Genomic DNA, 14,811 nt, shown 5'->3' with positions numbered 1-14,811 from the left:
ACAGATAAAAGGATTTAATTTCAGGAGCAGGAAAGTGAGTGTGCTTCAGCCCTCTTAATCTCTTTGCAGTTCAGATTTCCTGGGACTTACACTGAGTGTGTATATCAGATAAAGCCACACTAATTGCGTTCCTTCTTTTTTTTTTGCCCCCCTCTCCCCATTTTCTTTCTGTTTATCTGGCACTTGATGTTTGGAAACTGCAGAACTCTGTTTGGAAACAAGATCAAGTCAGTGGCCAAGAAAGCGTTCTCAGGGTTGGAGGCCCTGGAGCACCTGTGAGTAACCCACCATGCCTCAGAGTTCGGGAAGGGGGGTCTGCCAAAAGTAGCTGCTTGAGAAATCTGCTAGCAATTTAATAGTGTCTTTGTAAACTGAGAAGCCAGTCCATTTGTGGGGGCCACCTGCTTCCTTCTCATTATAAGTCCGCCTCAACTTTGGCCTTTTTTTGTGCCAGGAACAAAGTTATAGAACATATGGCAAATTTGCATGCTCTTAATTTTTGAGAGTATCACCTTGACTTGCACAATATTGTTTGCAGGCTGTTAGCAGTAAAAAGGCTCTCCTCCTTTGCCTCAACTTCCTCCTAAACCCAGGCTCTGGCAGTGACATATGTTGCAGATGACTGGTTTCGATGCAGGCACTGAACATCCCCATTCAGCACAACCCCCTTAGAGCCATTTGCAAGAAGTAAATTTTGGTTGCCTCTGTGTAATTTTTTTCTGTGTCCCAAGGCTGGTGACTCCAGCAGTGATTCATGAATAACCTTCTTTCTTGGATTAAGACAAGTATATGTGACTGTGCTCTGCATGTTTTATTGGCTGTTGATTGTATGATATGTTATGGCCATCGAGAGCACACTGGAAGATCTGGGCTGCCTGACTGGGGGTACATTCTCAAATAAAGGTGCCCTTAATGCTCTACTGAGATTGTCCTCTTTAAGTAGTGCTCATCTGCCCTACATGTCACTTAGTAGACTTCAGCCCTAAATCTGACACTGCTTTTTCAGAGAACAAATTATTTTTTTAATTAGCAATAGTTGTGAGGGAGGCTTTTAAGAACCCCTTCCTTTGGAAATACTGGGATGTTTTTTTAAACCCAACAATATCCTCTCCAAGTCACTTTCAAATAATTCCTCAGATGCTGTGTAGTGTGCAAGTATTTGCTTTCTTTTATATTTGCTGAAGGTCTAGCCTGGGGTACCACATTCCTGACTATCTTTGGTTATTGAGGGGGCTGAGGAATTTCCGAGCTATGGATGATGGAGGTAGCTCAGACTGAGAAAGCGTAGTGAGAAGATGGGGTAGGGAATGACTTAGTGATTTAGTTAAGTGTAATTTTTGTTGGCTGGCTATTGTTCAGCAATACTTTAATAATATAAAGGTGTTTTGAGGAGCATTTCTCTGCACCGAAAGTGCACAAGGCCTTAACAAGGAGCTACCAAATCACCTGCTACTGGAGTCATTGTTTAAATCAATGTGGAGAGGCTCTGTCCCAGCCACAGCATCCCTTTTGTTCACATTGCCTGTGGTTGTGCCTGCAGGAACCTTGGGGACAACGCCATCCGCTCCATCCAAGCCGATGCCTTTGCCAGGATGAGGAGCCTGCAGCAGCTGTAAGTGATTGTCCTGCTCACACCATTAGGCAGGAGGGATCCTCCTGGCCCTGGACGTGAGCAGCAGCACGGGTGTTATCCACATTACCACTCATTTATTTGCCCCTCCCCTCCGTCCTCCTCTGTGGGGTATTTTTACACGAGGAGCTGTCACAGGAACATCTTGCATGTAATAGTGAGTGAAATTAGATCATCAGAATAGGATCTTCCAGCAGGTTTGTGCCTGTGCAATTATTCATCTCCATTCAGGAAGTCCAGCCCTGGTCCTATTAGCCAGCTCTCCTGCTCACACCACCATGGACTTAATTCCCAGTGGTCCATCTGCTCCCTTGCTGTACCTGTGTTTAGGGTGCACACACAGGACTGATACTGCAGTGATAAGCAGCATTTGAACTGCATCCACTTGTCATCCAGCCTTCTGGTGTAAAAATACAGATGTGTTATCAGAGCTGCCACTTGTGCTCCAGGCTGGGGCTCTGCACTGTTATCAGACACTGTTTCCAGTCTTGCCTGGTTTCCTTTTCTCTTCTTCCCCATAAATATTTAATCCACTGTCAGTGTGTTGCTATGCCCCGGAGTAGTGCAGTGTCTGTGGAACACAAAATCACTTACTTGGTATTTGGGTAGGCACAGGTTCTTGCTCCTGACATTGGAAATGGAAATCAGATGGTCACTGTTAGCAGTGACACTTGATACCAGTGACTGGGAATGAAGAAGATAAACACTGTGCGTCTGTTGTGTGATTAAAAACTTTATCTTCTGCACTGGCTCTTGAAACAAAATTGAGATGAAAGATTGATCTTATTAGGAAGAGATAGTGAGATCCCAGATACTGGGAAGTATTGTTTATAAAATGGAGAAGTTCAGCTAGAGGGCATTTACATGCAGAATGCATTATGCTGAAGGATCTTGTGACCTGTCCCAACTAGCCAGGAGGGTTTTATGCCATCATGTGTGTTAGAGACTACACATCATTCTAGAAGAGCAAAGTGGACAGCTTGGAAAAATCACATCCTATATTCCCTCCCTCTCCAGTCCATTTCTTTCTTTTTCACTTTCCTGCTCATTTCAAACTTCAGGATTTCCTGAGGTATTGGGTAGAAAAATAGCAGGAGATTCACATCTTACAGTGCAGTGCTGGAGCTGGGGTTCTGCTGTGTTCCTGATACCCTGCTCTTGCATAGCTTCTAGTATTGCAGGACAAGAGCTCTCTCTGGGGCATTTTCCCAGTCTCTGAGGCATCCTCACATTTAATTCCAAGGATCAGACTGAGTTTTGCAAACCAGACCAAAGTCTGAATGCCCTAAATTTACAGTTCTTCACTGGCCTCAGAGCTATGCTGAGCCATAATTTGGCCCAGAATATTGAAAAAAACCCACATTAATCCTGAAGCTCCCTTTTTTTTTGGCCCCTTTTTCACACCTCTTTTCCTAACATAAGGTGCTAAGCTAGTGTTGGATCACAGAATTACAGAATCCTGCAATGGTGGGGTTGGAACTCAGGATTTCTCAACATCTCAGGATGCTGAGAAATGTGTTTTGTTTTCCAGACTAGTTACTGTTTGTGTGGGGTTTACACAAATATCTTTGGTCATTTCCTCCTCTACTGCTTCTGCTAATCAGTAAACACAACTCCAGGTTCACCCAGTGGAAGGCAGGGCCTCTCTGCTTACTGCTCTGCCATGGAGGGAACTCGAGGCCTTACAGTGGCAGCTGGGTGTCCTCTCTCTGTTCAGCAGTAAAGTGCTGAATTTGGTCCCCACCAAACATGCTCAAACCACAGGGGCAGAGGAGGAACTCACTGATACTGCTTGTCTGGGGATCACTCTGCAAGCTGGTTAATAAGTACAAGGTGCTACAGAGTGTAACTGCAGTACAGGAGTGGGGCTGTCTATGTGGAGATGAAATGCTCTTTAAATGTGTCATGTCTGTAACATCTTTAGTGCCTCCAGGACATCCCTGCAGTCCTTTTTTCTCCCTCCACCCATGCTGGGGGGGCGGGAGGAATGTGTTTAACATGAAAGGGCTGTGAGCCTCCCAGCCTTCCCTCTGTGCAGGACTCACAGCAGGCTCATGTTGGTTTTGTTTCCCTGCAGCCACATTAACAGCGACAGCTTCCTCTGCGACTGCCAGCTGAAGTGGCTGCCCCAGTGGTTAGTGGAGAAGGAGCTGCAGTCCTTCGTGGTGGCCACCTGTGCCCATCCTGAGTCACTGAAAAGCAAGAGCATTTTTGCCATCCAGCCAGAGAGTTTTGTGTGTGGTAAGTCTTGCCTGCGTGTTTTGAGGTTGTATGAAGGGTAGGAGTCACTTGGGAAACATTTTCTTTGACTACCAGCATGTTATTATGAGAGGGTTTCTGTTTTGTTTTGTTATTCAGTGGGATCAAAGGAAGCCCAAGCCTGCATTTTAAAAATTTGTCATTGGCTACAATTTATTTCCCACCAAAACCACACTGCATTGCTTGCATCCAGAGTATTCCTTACAGGGCTCTCTGAGTATTAAATCAAAAGGGACTAAGGCTTGTTCCACTTCCAGATGGGGCTGCACAGACACTTCCCCAGCCCTCTCAGTTTGACAGTACCAAGACTGCAGCTGTAATTTTATTTCCTTCTGCAGTGTTCTGAGCTCTTCTGCGGATTTGTGTTCCTCACCCATCTTTCTCCCTCTTGAAGACAACAAAGAGTTAAAAACAAAACCCAGAGGAGAATCCCTCCATCACAGCTGCTTCTTCCAAATACTTCAGTTGAGTCTTCACCTGAGCTATGGTTTCAAAGCAGCTTTACTTAATACCCAGAACACATAAACATCTACTACCTTTCTCATAAAGAAAAAGAAATTTAAATCATCACTGGAGGCCAAACTAATGCTGCTCAGGCATCCAGCTTTTTGGGGAAAAGAAAGGCCTGGTTTGGGAGCCAAACCCTGTGCAGTGGAGCCAACCAGTGAGGATCCTGGGTGGAGCTGCACATGGTTGTTTGAAGGAAAAATGAGCTTTTGCAAACACTATTTAACTGAGCTGAATGCATGACTTGCACTGAACGTGGAGCAGAAGCTTTGTTCCAGTGTCCCTCTTGATCCCCCAGTGACAGGCTCTGCCTAGGTGGCCTCTGTCTGAGCAGGCTGGGAGGGAGGCTTGCTGTGCTCATCTGGAAGAAGAGATCCTGAAGGCTCCATCCCCACAGCAACATCACAAAGCAAATGCAGCTTTGCTTCCCGGTGCCTGCCAAGTCCTCCAGGCACTAGTAGTCCTGGTTCCAGAGGCCTGGCTGTTTAATTAAACCTCAGTCAAATATTAAATTACACCATTTGTAGAAATCTAATAAATGAATCTGCTTGGAACCTTGCTAAAACCAACAGTCTTCAGGGCAGAGAGAGTGTGCAAAGCTTTCCACCCCGGTCGGGTGACAGGCAAATACAGCTGCTTCTGCTTTGACAGCATGAGCTGCGTAGAGTCACAGAGTCCTTTAGGTTGGAAAAGACCTCTAAGATCTTTGAATCCAACCATTAACTTACTACAGCCAAACCCACCACTAAACCATGGCTCCGAGCACTACATCTACACATCTTTTAAATACCTCCAGGGATGGTGACTCCACCACATCCCTGGTCCCTGGGCAGGCCTGTTCCAGTGCTTGACAGCCCTTTTTGGGAAGAAATGTTTCCTATTAGCTAATCTAAACCTCTCCTGGCACAACTTGAGGCCATTACCTCTTGTCCTATTGCCTGGGAGAAGAGACCAATCCCCACCTCACTAAAACCTCCCATGAGAAATTTTCCCTGGAGGTGACACTTCCAGCCCTTTAAGTGTCCTCTTCCATCCTACTTCATGCCAATACAGGTCTGGAGGTGAGGTTTTAAGTTCAGTCGTGCTCTTCATGCATGGATTGTACAAGGAAGGACAGCCTAAATATGGTCTGAATATTTTCTTCGGATCATAGCATCTTTCTCAGATTTCAGCCACATTGGTAAAGGAGCTGGGTGTCCTGTAGGTGTCTGAGGTAACTAGGTGACCATCTCAGCCCACTGAAGGAACCAGAGGAACAACAATCCCACGTAAACCAACCACTCAGTGGAGTTGTGTGGGGCACACCTGCTCTACAGAGCACTGCTTATTTCTCATTTCACCTCTTGGCTTGCTCCAGTCTCCCCTCAGAGTTCAGCACTGACTATTGCTGCTGTTTCCTCCCAGATGATTTCCCCAAGCCACAGATCATCATCCAACCTGAGACGACAGTGGCCGTCCTTGGCAAGGACATCCGCTTCACCTGCCTGGCTGCCAGCAGCAGCAGCTCCCCCATGATGTTTGCCTGGAAGAAGGACAACGAGATGCTGCACAACGCTGAGATCGAGAACTTTGCACACGTGCGAGCCAAGGACGGGGAGGTGATGGAGTGCACCACCATCCTGCACCTGCGGCACGTCACCTTCGCACACGAGGGGCGGTACCAGTGCGTCATCACCAACCACTTCGGCTCCACCTACTCCAACAAGGCCCGACTCACTGTTAATGGTGAGTGGGAGCTGCTTCCTCATTCCTCTCCTCAGCCTGAGCTTGTACATGGTACAGTTCCTTGGGACCCACTTAGTTCTTCCCAAGGGTCCACTCCTGGTGGTGAGCTCTTAACCTCTGCAGCAGCTGTCTGTATCTCAGTGGATGCTGAGAAATGCCCTGTGAGGAGCACACACCATTTTGTGTTGGCTGCCATCCAACCAAGCACTTCAGCATGCATGTTCTTAACAGCTTTAGCTGCCTCTCTTTGGCTGCTCAGGTAGATTCTTTGCCCAATGAAAACAAGAATAACAAAGGGATGCAAAGAAGAGGGATGTAGTGATTGGAAGTTCTGTGTAGGACAGATAATGGATTTTTTCCCAGGTCTTCACAGAAGAAAATTAGCTTTGATCCCAGCTCTAATGATCTCAGTTGGGGTGTCATGGATTCTGCAGACAGGTGTGCTCTATAGAAACACAGGGTCAGTCCCCAGCAATTCAGAGATACCCTGCAGAAGCAGGTGGACATCCTCCTCCCTGTGGGTAATGGTCATGTTCATCCTCTCTGTGGGAAGGAAAACAGAACTGCCCAGACAATGGTGTTTCCCCCACAGAATTGCTCATGCCCTTTTTTTGTTTTCTTTTATCAGTGCTGCCATCATTTATCAAAACTCCCCACGACATCACGAGCCGGACGGGGACGACGGCACGCTTGGAGTGTGCAGCCGAGGGACACCCCACGCCCCAAATCGCCTGGCAGAAGGACGGCGGCACCGACTTCCCTGCGGCCCGCGAGCGCCGCATGCACGTCATGCCCGACGACGACGTCTTCTTCATCACAGATGTGAAGATCGAGGACATGGGGGTCTACAGCTGCACAGCTCAGAACTCTGCAGGGTCCGTGCTGGCCAATGCCACCCTCACCGTCCTGGGTAAGATGCACCAGTGCCCCAGGAGGCCGAGTGCAAGTGGGAACTGGGAGGGATGGCTGTTCAAGCTCTTTACCACTTGCAGATAAAGAAAAGACAGAGTCAAATGTTCTGCTTAGTCTTGTTTCATTCTTTTACACTGTAGTTCACTAATGAAAAATACCTCTTAAATTAGAGAAGGAGCTGTATGTTGCATCTCCTCTTGAGCCGAGGAAGCCCCTTCAACCAGCCTATTTGCTCTCTGGGAAAATGACTTCAAAAGGAAATTGCACTTTGTCTCTCTTGCCCTATGAAATAATTCACGTGTCAGCTGTTGGCCCATGTCCTCAGAAGTTTCTTGTTGGGAAAACTTAACACCAGTTGGTTGTGGGAAGTGAGGCCTTAGCTGTGGTTGTTAGATCTGTTGTGGTGTGCAGCTGCCATATTCCTGAGCATGTGCCTGCTTTGTGCCTTGCTGTGTCTGCAGAAACATCAGGAATGTTCAGCACTGTTAAATCTGATGTTACACTGTCCCTAAGAATTAATTTCTGTGTTTGTTCTCCTGCAGAGACTCCATCTTTGGTCCATCCACTGGAAGACCACGTGGTCTCTGTCGGTGAGACCATGGCTCTCCAGTGCAAAGCCACGGGGAGTCCCCCGCCCCGCATCACCTGGCTGAAAGGTGACCAGCCCCTGGTGGTGACGGAAAGGCACCACTTCACCTCGGGCAACCAGCTGCTGATCGTCAGGAACGTTGTCCTGGAGGACGCGGGGAAGTACACGTGCGAGATGTCCAACACGCTGGGCACGGAGCGCGCGCACAGCCACGTGAGCATCCTGCAGTCGCTGGGCTGCCGCAAGGACCGCACCACCGTGGGCATCATCACCATCGCCGTGGTCTGCAGCATCGTGCTCACCTCCCTGGTCTGGGTCTGCATCATCTACCAGACCAGGAAGAAGAGTGAAGAGTACAGTGTCACCAACACAGGTAGCTCTAGTGTCCTGAGGCCCCCTCTAACCTTTTGTGCTGCCAGATGTCCCACTGAGGCTGAGCCGGCCCATCAGGGAGCCACACAATGCACTGAACTGCAGCTGGCTTATCTCCCTGGTTCTCTTGGCTCACAGAGCTGGAACCAGCTTTCACATGCTGCTGAAGCATGTTCAGAGCTGCATTTCTCCCCTTGGCTTGCTCTTTAAGGAAGGTCTTTTCCACTTGGCAGTAGTTGCAGCCATTGCTTTGCTACTTTGGTTTTCCATGACCATACGTGGTAACTCTTGAGGCAGTCTGGATGATGTCCATGATGCTGGGAACCTGTCTTACTTTTTGGAAATCTGTATTTTCAAAGATTTTGAATTCAAAACTTGAAAAATTAGACTTTGAAGATGGAATTCCTTTTTCCATGTTGGCTATAAGAGCTAGCCCTGCTGATGGGGGGTATCTGTTACTTTTTAAAGAAAGAATTAGCGTTTATTGCTTTCTCCTGATACTCAGAGGGGATAATTTCATGCTGAAATAAGTGTTGCAGTAAGAATAAAGTCTCCTGACCTCTTTACACAGCCTCTGAACAAAACAGAAGTATGTAAGAACCAGCCTAAGACTTTCCCAGCCTGTTGGGATTTGCAGCCTTCCTATATTATGCTTAGCTTTAGGCAGAGTACAAAAGGATTTTTAAAGACATGGGTTAGGTAGGAAGTCTTGGATAGCCTGTTAGCAGTGTGATGTATTAGTGGGATTCTTTTATAACTTCTTTTTTCAGTCCTGAAAATCCAGGGCTTCATGCCTGATATAATTGAGTTTCACTTGATTTTGTATGGCAAGGGAAACTGAAATTACCTGATAGAAAATGGAGAAAGCCAAGGACAGCCAGGAGGCTTAAGACTTATTTCCTGCTTATGGGAATCAAAGAGCTTGTTGTGCAGAATACTTTTACTCCTGACTTCAGGAGGCAGAGGGCTTGACTCAAAGGAGGGACTGAATTTCAGGGGAAAGAGAAGGATTTACTTATTCTGAAGAAATAGTTCTACTCCACCTACTATGTACTGACCATGCCACATGCAAACCCTCAAAGTGCCTTTACCAGCACTATCTCTCACAGCTTTAAGCTTTGAAAAATCAGGAATGGGGCTTCTGAGGGGAAAGGAATATTTAGGCAGTTCAGTTTCCATTGCACCTACAGAAAATAACCGGTTCTAGATCTGGTCCCAAATCCCCCTTGAAAATGTGAATTTACTTTGAAAATCCTGCTGGGAACTGAGGTTTCCTTGCTCCCATTGCTCTAGATGAGACTATTGTGCCTCCTGACGTGCCAAGCTACTTGTCCTCCCAAGGGACTCTCTCGGAGAGGCAGGAAGTGGCCATTGGAGTGGATACCCAGCAGCCCAAAGGACACATTGACAGCAATGGTGAGAAATGGTTTAATCATTCTGTAATGCTGGATCTGAACTTGATATGGGAGGTAGAAATCACAGCCCAGAGTACTTCTGTGTTTGTGTTTGTTCTGAGTTATCAGAGATCTTCATAATGTAACTCCTGCATTTATGCAGAGCAGGGATCTGTGTTTGACTTCACAGAGCTCTCCTCTCCCAGAAGTAAGTGTTCCCACAAGCTGACTGCCTCAGAAACTGCTCAGTCAGGCCCCAAGGACTGGTTTTTTGCTAATTTTGGATTCTTTTTTTGGCAGCAGAGTTACACATAGTTATACTAGAAAATGCATTAGCATTGCCTGTCCCTGCCTTCAGGGTTTGAAATTAAATGTTGGGGTTTTACACTATTTAAACACAGCACATTAGGAAGGAGAAGTTCAGAGTTCTGAACTAAGATGCTCCTGAGACTGTGCAGCATTTATTCTGTTAAATGTTAGCTGAAAATTATCTATTCTCTCCATTGCTATTTTTTCTCCATTTTTCCAGTAGAAATAAGACCAACAAGTCACCTAAGTGTGAGCAGAGGGCTGTGATCTTTAACCAGATGGCTTGTTTGTTACAGGTATGTGTCAGACTGACGCTGGAAGGTGTCCAGATGTTGAAGCTCCTGCTGTAGGTTGTAGACAGCCCAAGTTGTGTGTCAGCTATAATAAAGACACTTGGAAAACTGAGGACATGACTGATGGAATGCTTGTTCCAGATAAGACAGGTACAAAACCCATTAATCTGGGAAGGCATTTCATGTTTGTACAGATCACAAAGCCCTCCAAGTCAGACAGCATTTACACAAGAAATTGTTACCTTCAGAGAAAAAAAAGCCCAGAATGATTATCAGGTGCAAGCACAGAAAATTTACTTTCTCCTGCTTGCTTTGATCCTCTCTCAAGCGTGGATAGTTGGAATTTGAGGAACTGTCAGAAAGAGGCAGAGTAAAGCTCCTGACTGCCATTCTGTCCAGCTGGCTGATGGGAATTTTGATTTGAGATATTCCTAGAATATGAGAGCACTTTCAAAACTGAAGGTGTTAAATTTTTTCATGCTCTTTTAAAAGGGCTGTTGACTTCAAAGCTCAGCTTTTTTATTTATTTATTTTAAAAATTTAAAATTTGTTTTGGGCACTACACCTGCCTCTGCTCTTTGCCAATTTTTACAGTGTTACACGCATACTTTTCTATTTTTAGGATGTGCTTTCTGTTCTAACATTGTATTGTAAAAGCCACAGAAAACCAGTCAATGAAACAAATTTCCCTCTAGAAGAAACTAATGTAAAGTTTAATAATGGAAAGTTGTTGAGTGCACTAAGGAAATTAACTTTCAACATTTAGAAACTCCTGCTGCTTTGAATTCTGCTCATCTGTTGTTCCCACTACCAGTAATAATGTATCCTGAGATAACAGTGTGAGCTGATGGTGATCCCTTGTAAAGCAGCAGTACAAAAATAAGAAAGGTAACTTGGTATTTTAAAGCAGCTACAGGAGAGTTCCACTTTGCATTTCTACCCTGATTAGAAAGTCTGGAAAAGGAAATAAATGCATAGTTTATTAAAAAAAAAGAAAGTTACAACTTCTTTGGAGTGAAAAAGAATCCCTAACTAAAGCTATTGATTGGAACTACCTTTAGTGATGGTGGCTACAGAGTTCTGAAAACTGGGTGTGTAGTAGCCCTGTGTAAAATCACAAAGTGTCCACATTATTTAATGACAGATTCCCCCCTGAACTACACAGAATTGCCCTTTCCTTCCATGATTTGTGTGCTCCAGTGCTGACCACTTCCAGCTGCTCATCCTCCTTTGCTGATTTTCCCTTCCTCCCCCAAAGGCTATGGGCTGCCCGTGGTGTGCACAGAGTGCAGCAGCAGCACGGACAGCATGAACGTCCACATCTACCCCAGGGACTCCGAGTGCTACTCTGAGAGCCTAAAGACTGTGGAAAACACCCACCCCAATGCACTGAGCAGCAAGGAGCGCCATAGGAAGAGGGGTGCAGGCACCAGCCTTCTTCATGCTCAGCCCTGCAATGGGATTGCCAGTGGCAAGAGGGTGGAAACAGACGGGACCCTCTACCCCAGCAACCACGACAGGATAAGGCCAGAGGGCATGGCCAGCGCGCTGCTCGCAGACACGCACGGTACGTCCTTCCTTGGGGTCACCTTTGATCCCCAGGGGCTCCATCGGGGTTGTGGTACAGCCCCATGTGCTCCCCTCAGCCTTTTCAACTAGCTCACAGGCATGGATGGCAGCGGTGGGGTTGGTTTGAGCACAGAATAGAATCATTAAGCTTGGGAAAGACCTCCAGGGTCATGGAAGATAGCAGGCTGAGCATCACCTAACCATGCTGATCCTTTGGGGTTTTGCAGGCTCTTCACAAGCAGCAGCAAAGCCTTCAGAGCTTAACAACCTTAATTTGGTGAGAGCTTCACCAGCAGGAGGGTCATTAAAACAACTGAATGTGCTTCCCGAAATGTCCCCAGCACTACTGGATCTGCAGAGGGAAGCAGAAGTGGAGCAGGCTCTCCTGCCCAGTGGCACCGCAGCCCAGCCCTTCAACTCTGGTCACGAGCCCAAGCTACCCAACAGGTCTCTGGACTGAGAGCACACACTGACTGCCATGTGCAAATTAACAAACACACTATTACTTTTTAAATTTTTTTTTTTTGCACAGAGTATATAGGCTACTTACTTCTACCTCGAATCTCAAACTGATGGCCTGGCAAAGGCAACCAACTGAGGTATGAGAAACAAGCTTGTATGGGGAACAAACTCCTGTTCGAGCGTCATCTGATTGTACATAGTTTAAAACTTCCCTGAGAAGTATGAAGTGTTCAAAAGTCAACTTGCATATGAAGCACATAAATGCAAGGGATTATTGTGTAAAGAGAAAAGTATTTGATACAATTGTACATAAGAGTTTTCATATATAAATATATATAAAAAAATATATATCTTTTACAGAGGCTATTTTAATCTTTAGTGCATGGAAAACTGAGTGAAATTTTACAATTTTGGCAATATTGTTTTCAGTATCAGGTTACTGTTAAACTTTGTGAGAGAAATAATTCTGGTGCCTTAAATGCATAAGCATAACTTTTAAAAGCCAGACCGTTCCAAAGGGATTGTCCTCTTTTCAGTGCAAGTTCCTTTACACCATGTACACCAGGGTTGGGTTAATCCCAGGTACTGCTTGGGTGGAGCAGTGACCAGGAGCAGCCCTGTGGAGAGGGACCTGGGTGTGTTGGTGGATCAGAGGCTGGACATGCCTTTGCCATGTGTGCTCACAGCCCAGAAATCCACCCGTGTCCTGGGCTGCATCCAGAGCATTGTGGGCAGAAGATCCTCCTCCTCTGCTCCACTCAGGTGAGACTCCACCTGGAGTTCTGCACACAGTTCTGGTGCCCTCAGTATAAGGAGGGCTGTAGTGACAAGACAAGGAGTAATGAGTTCAAACTGAAAGGGGGAAAATTTAAGTTAGATATGGAAGAAATTGAAATTCTTCCCTGTGAGGGTGGTGAGACACTGGTACAGGTTGCCAGAGAAGCTGTGGATGTCCCATCCCTGTAGGTGTTCAGGTTGGAGGGACCTCTGAGCAACCTGGACTAATGAAAGGTCTCCTGGCCCATGGCAGGGGCCTGGAACAAGATCACCTTTAAGGTCAGGACAGGCTGGATAAATGGGCTAAATCCAACAATATGAGGTTTAACAAGTCCAAGTGCTGGGTCCTACACTTCAGCTACAACAAACCCCTGCAGCACTACAGGTGGGGACAGACCAGCTGGACAGGGACCAGGCAGAAAGGGACCTGGGGGTACTGACTTGTCAGCAGCTGAACATGAGCCAGCAGTGTGCCCAGGTGGCCAAGAAGGCCAATGGCACCTGGCCTGGATCAGGAATAGTGTGGCCAGCAGGACCAGGGAAGTGATTCTTCCCCTGTACTCAGCACTGGTGAGGCCTCACCTTGAGTGCTGTGTCCAATTCTGGGCCCCTCAGTTTAGGAAGGAGGTTGAGATGCTTGAATGCATCCAGAGGAGGGCAACAAGGCTGGTGAAGGGCTTGGAACACAAATCCTGTGAGGAGCAGCTGAGGGATCTGGGGTTGTTTAGCCTGGAAAAAAGGAGCTCAGGGGTGACCTTATCACTCTGTACAACTCCCTCAAAGGAAGATATAGCCAGGTGGGGGTTGGTCCCTTCTCCCAGGCAACTACTGACAGGACAAGAGGACACAGCCTTAAGCTGTGCCAGGGGAAATTAGGCTGGACATTAGGAAAAAATTCTTCACAGAGTGGGCATTGGAATGGGCTGCCTAGGGAGGTGATGGAGTCACTGTCCCTGGAGGTGTTTAAAAAGAGACTGGATCTGGCACTTAGTGCCATGGTTTAGATGATAAGGCGGTGTTAGGTCATAGGTTGGACTTGATGATCTCAAAGGTCTTTTCCAACCTAGTTAATTCTGTGATTCTGTCCCTTCCAACCCAAGACATTCTGTGATTCAATTGCATTACTTAGCACAAATTTCTTTCCCCTTGGAAATTTATTGTACTTAACACATTTAATAACAGAGAGGTTCAACTGTGTCAAATGAAATTTATAAAGAAAAAAAAGCAGTGAGCAATGACATAGCAACCTGATATTTTCCTGTTGGTGGAAGAACTTAAATTCTATTATTTTTCAAAACTTTGTAAAAATTACTATTTGAACTGTGACTGTGTGAGACTTTAGAGTGGACCACACAGGAGGCACTAAGTAACTCGGCAACAGTACAGAGCCCCAAAACAACCAGAGGAAAAGGCTGTTATGACTGGGAAGCAGTTACCAAAATAAATAACTTGAGCAGTAAACCAGGGGTGGTCTCGTAACAGTGCACCTTTCAAACATATCATCGTAGGAGGTGTTACCTTCCATGTGTGCTGGCACAGCACTGGGCACCACAGCCCTCACCACAGGCCCTTCCCCTTCCGAAGGGACCCAGCTCCACCTGTCTGAGGTGTGTGCAATGATCCAGCCTTGCCCTGCCTAGAATAAATAACCCATGCCAGTATAATGCATTTTCACTCCCAAAAAACATCTGTTCGGGGGGGGGTTTGAAACCATAGAGCTGTTTTGACAACAAAACTAAACTGCACTCCTAAGGGGACAGCTGTATCATTAATTCATCCAATACTTTTTTTTTCCTTGCAACATAATATTACACTATGTAGTTGAACAGCCAGACTCTCTATATGAAAATACCACCTTCAAGTGAGTTACACTGCCTTGTGTAGCAATTCTGGGCTAGTTAGAAATACACTTGTTTTATAAGGAAAACTGTGGATTCATGGCTGAAACAGACTTTTAAATGGAAATGTCCCAAATGTTTTTATGTGGTCTTTTAAGCTTGTCCATTAATGGGA

General features: G+C 46.2%; 1 protein-coding gene across 1 annotated transcript in view; it reads left to right on the top strand.

The window, feature by feature from the left end:
• Positions 1–13,101, top strand: part of LRIG1 (leucine rich repeats and immunoglobulin like domains 1) — a 90,120-nt gene extending 77,019 nt beyond the window's left edge. Inside the window, 10 exon segments of the mRNA XM_010390404.4 lie at positions 204–275; positions 1,541–1,612; positions 3,708–3,871; positions 5,801–6,121; positions 6,750–7,031; positions 7,576–7,995; positions 9,288–9,410; positions 9,994–10,140; positions 11,249–11,557; positions 11,787–13,101. Coding sequence (XP_010388706.2) covers positions 204–275; positions 1,541–1,612; positions 3,708–3,871; positions 5,801–6,121; positions 6,750–7,031; positions 7,576–7,995; positions 9,288–9,410; positions 9,994–10,140; positions 11,249–11,557; positions 11,787–12,019 — 2,143 coding nt within the window. The 3' untranslated portion in view covers positions 12,020–13,101.
• Positions 13,102–14,811: the final 1,710 nt, after the last annotated feature.

Source organism: Corvus cornix, chromosome 12 (genome assembly GCF_000738735.6).
Source record: "Corvus cornix cornix isolate S_Up_H32 chromosome 12, ASM73873v5, whole genome shotgun sequence".
Lineage (NCBI taxonomy): Eukaryota > Metazoa > Chordata > Aves > Passeriformes > Corvidae > Corvus > Corvus cornix.
Note: the sequence above shows the minus strand (reverse complement) of the source record. Positions and strands in the feature narration are given on the sequence as shown.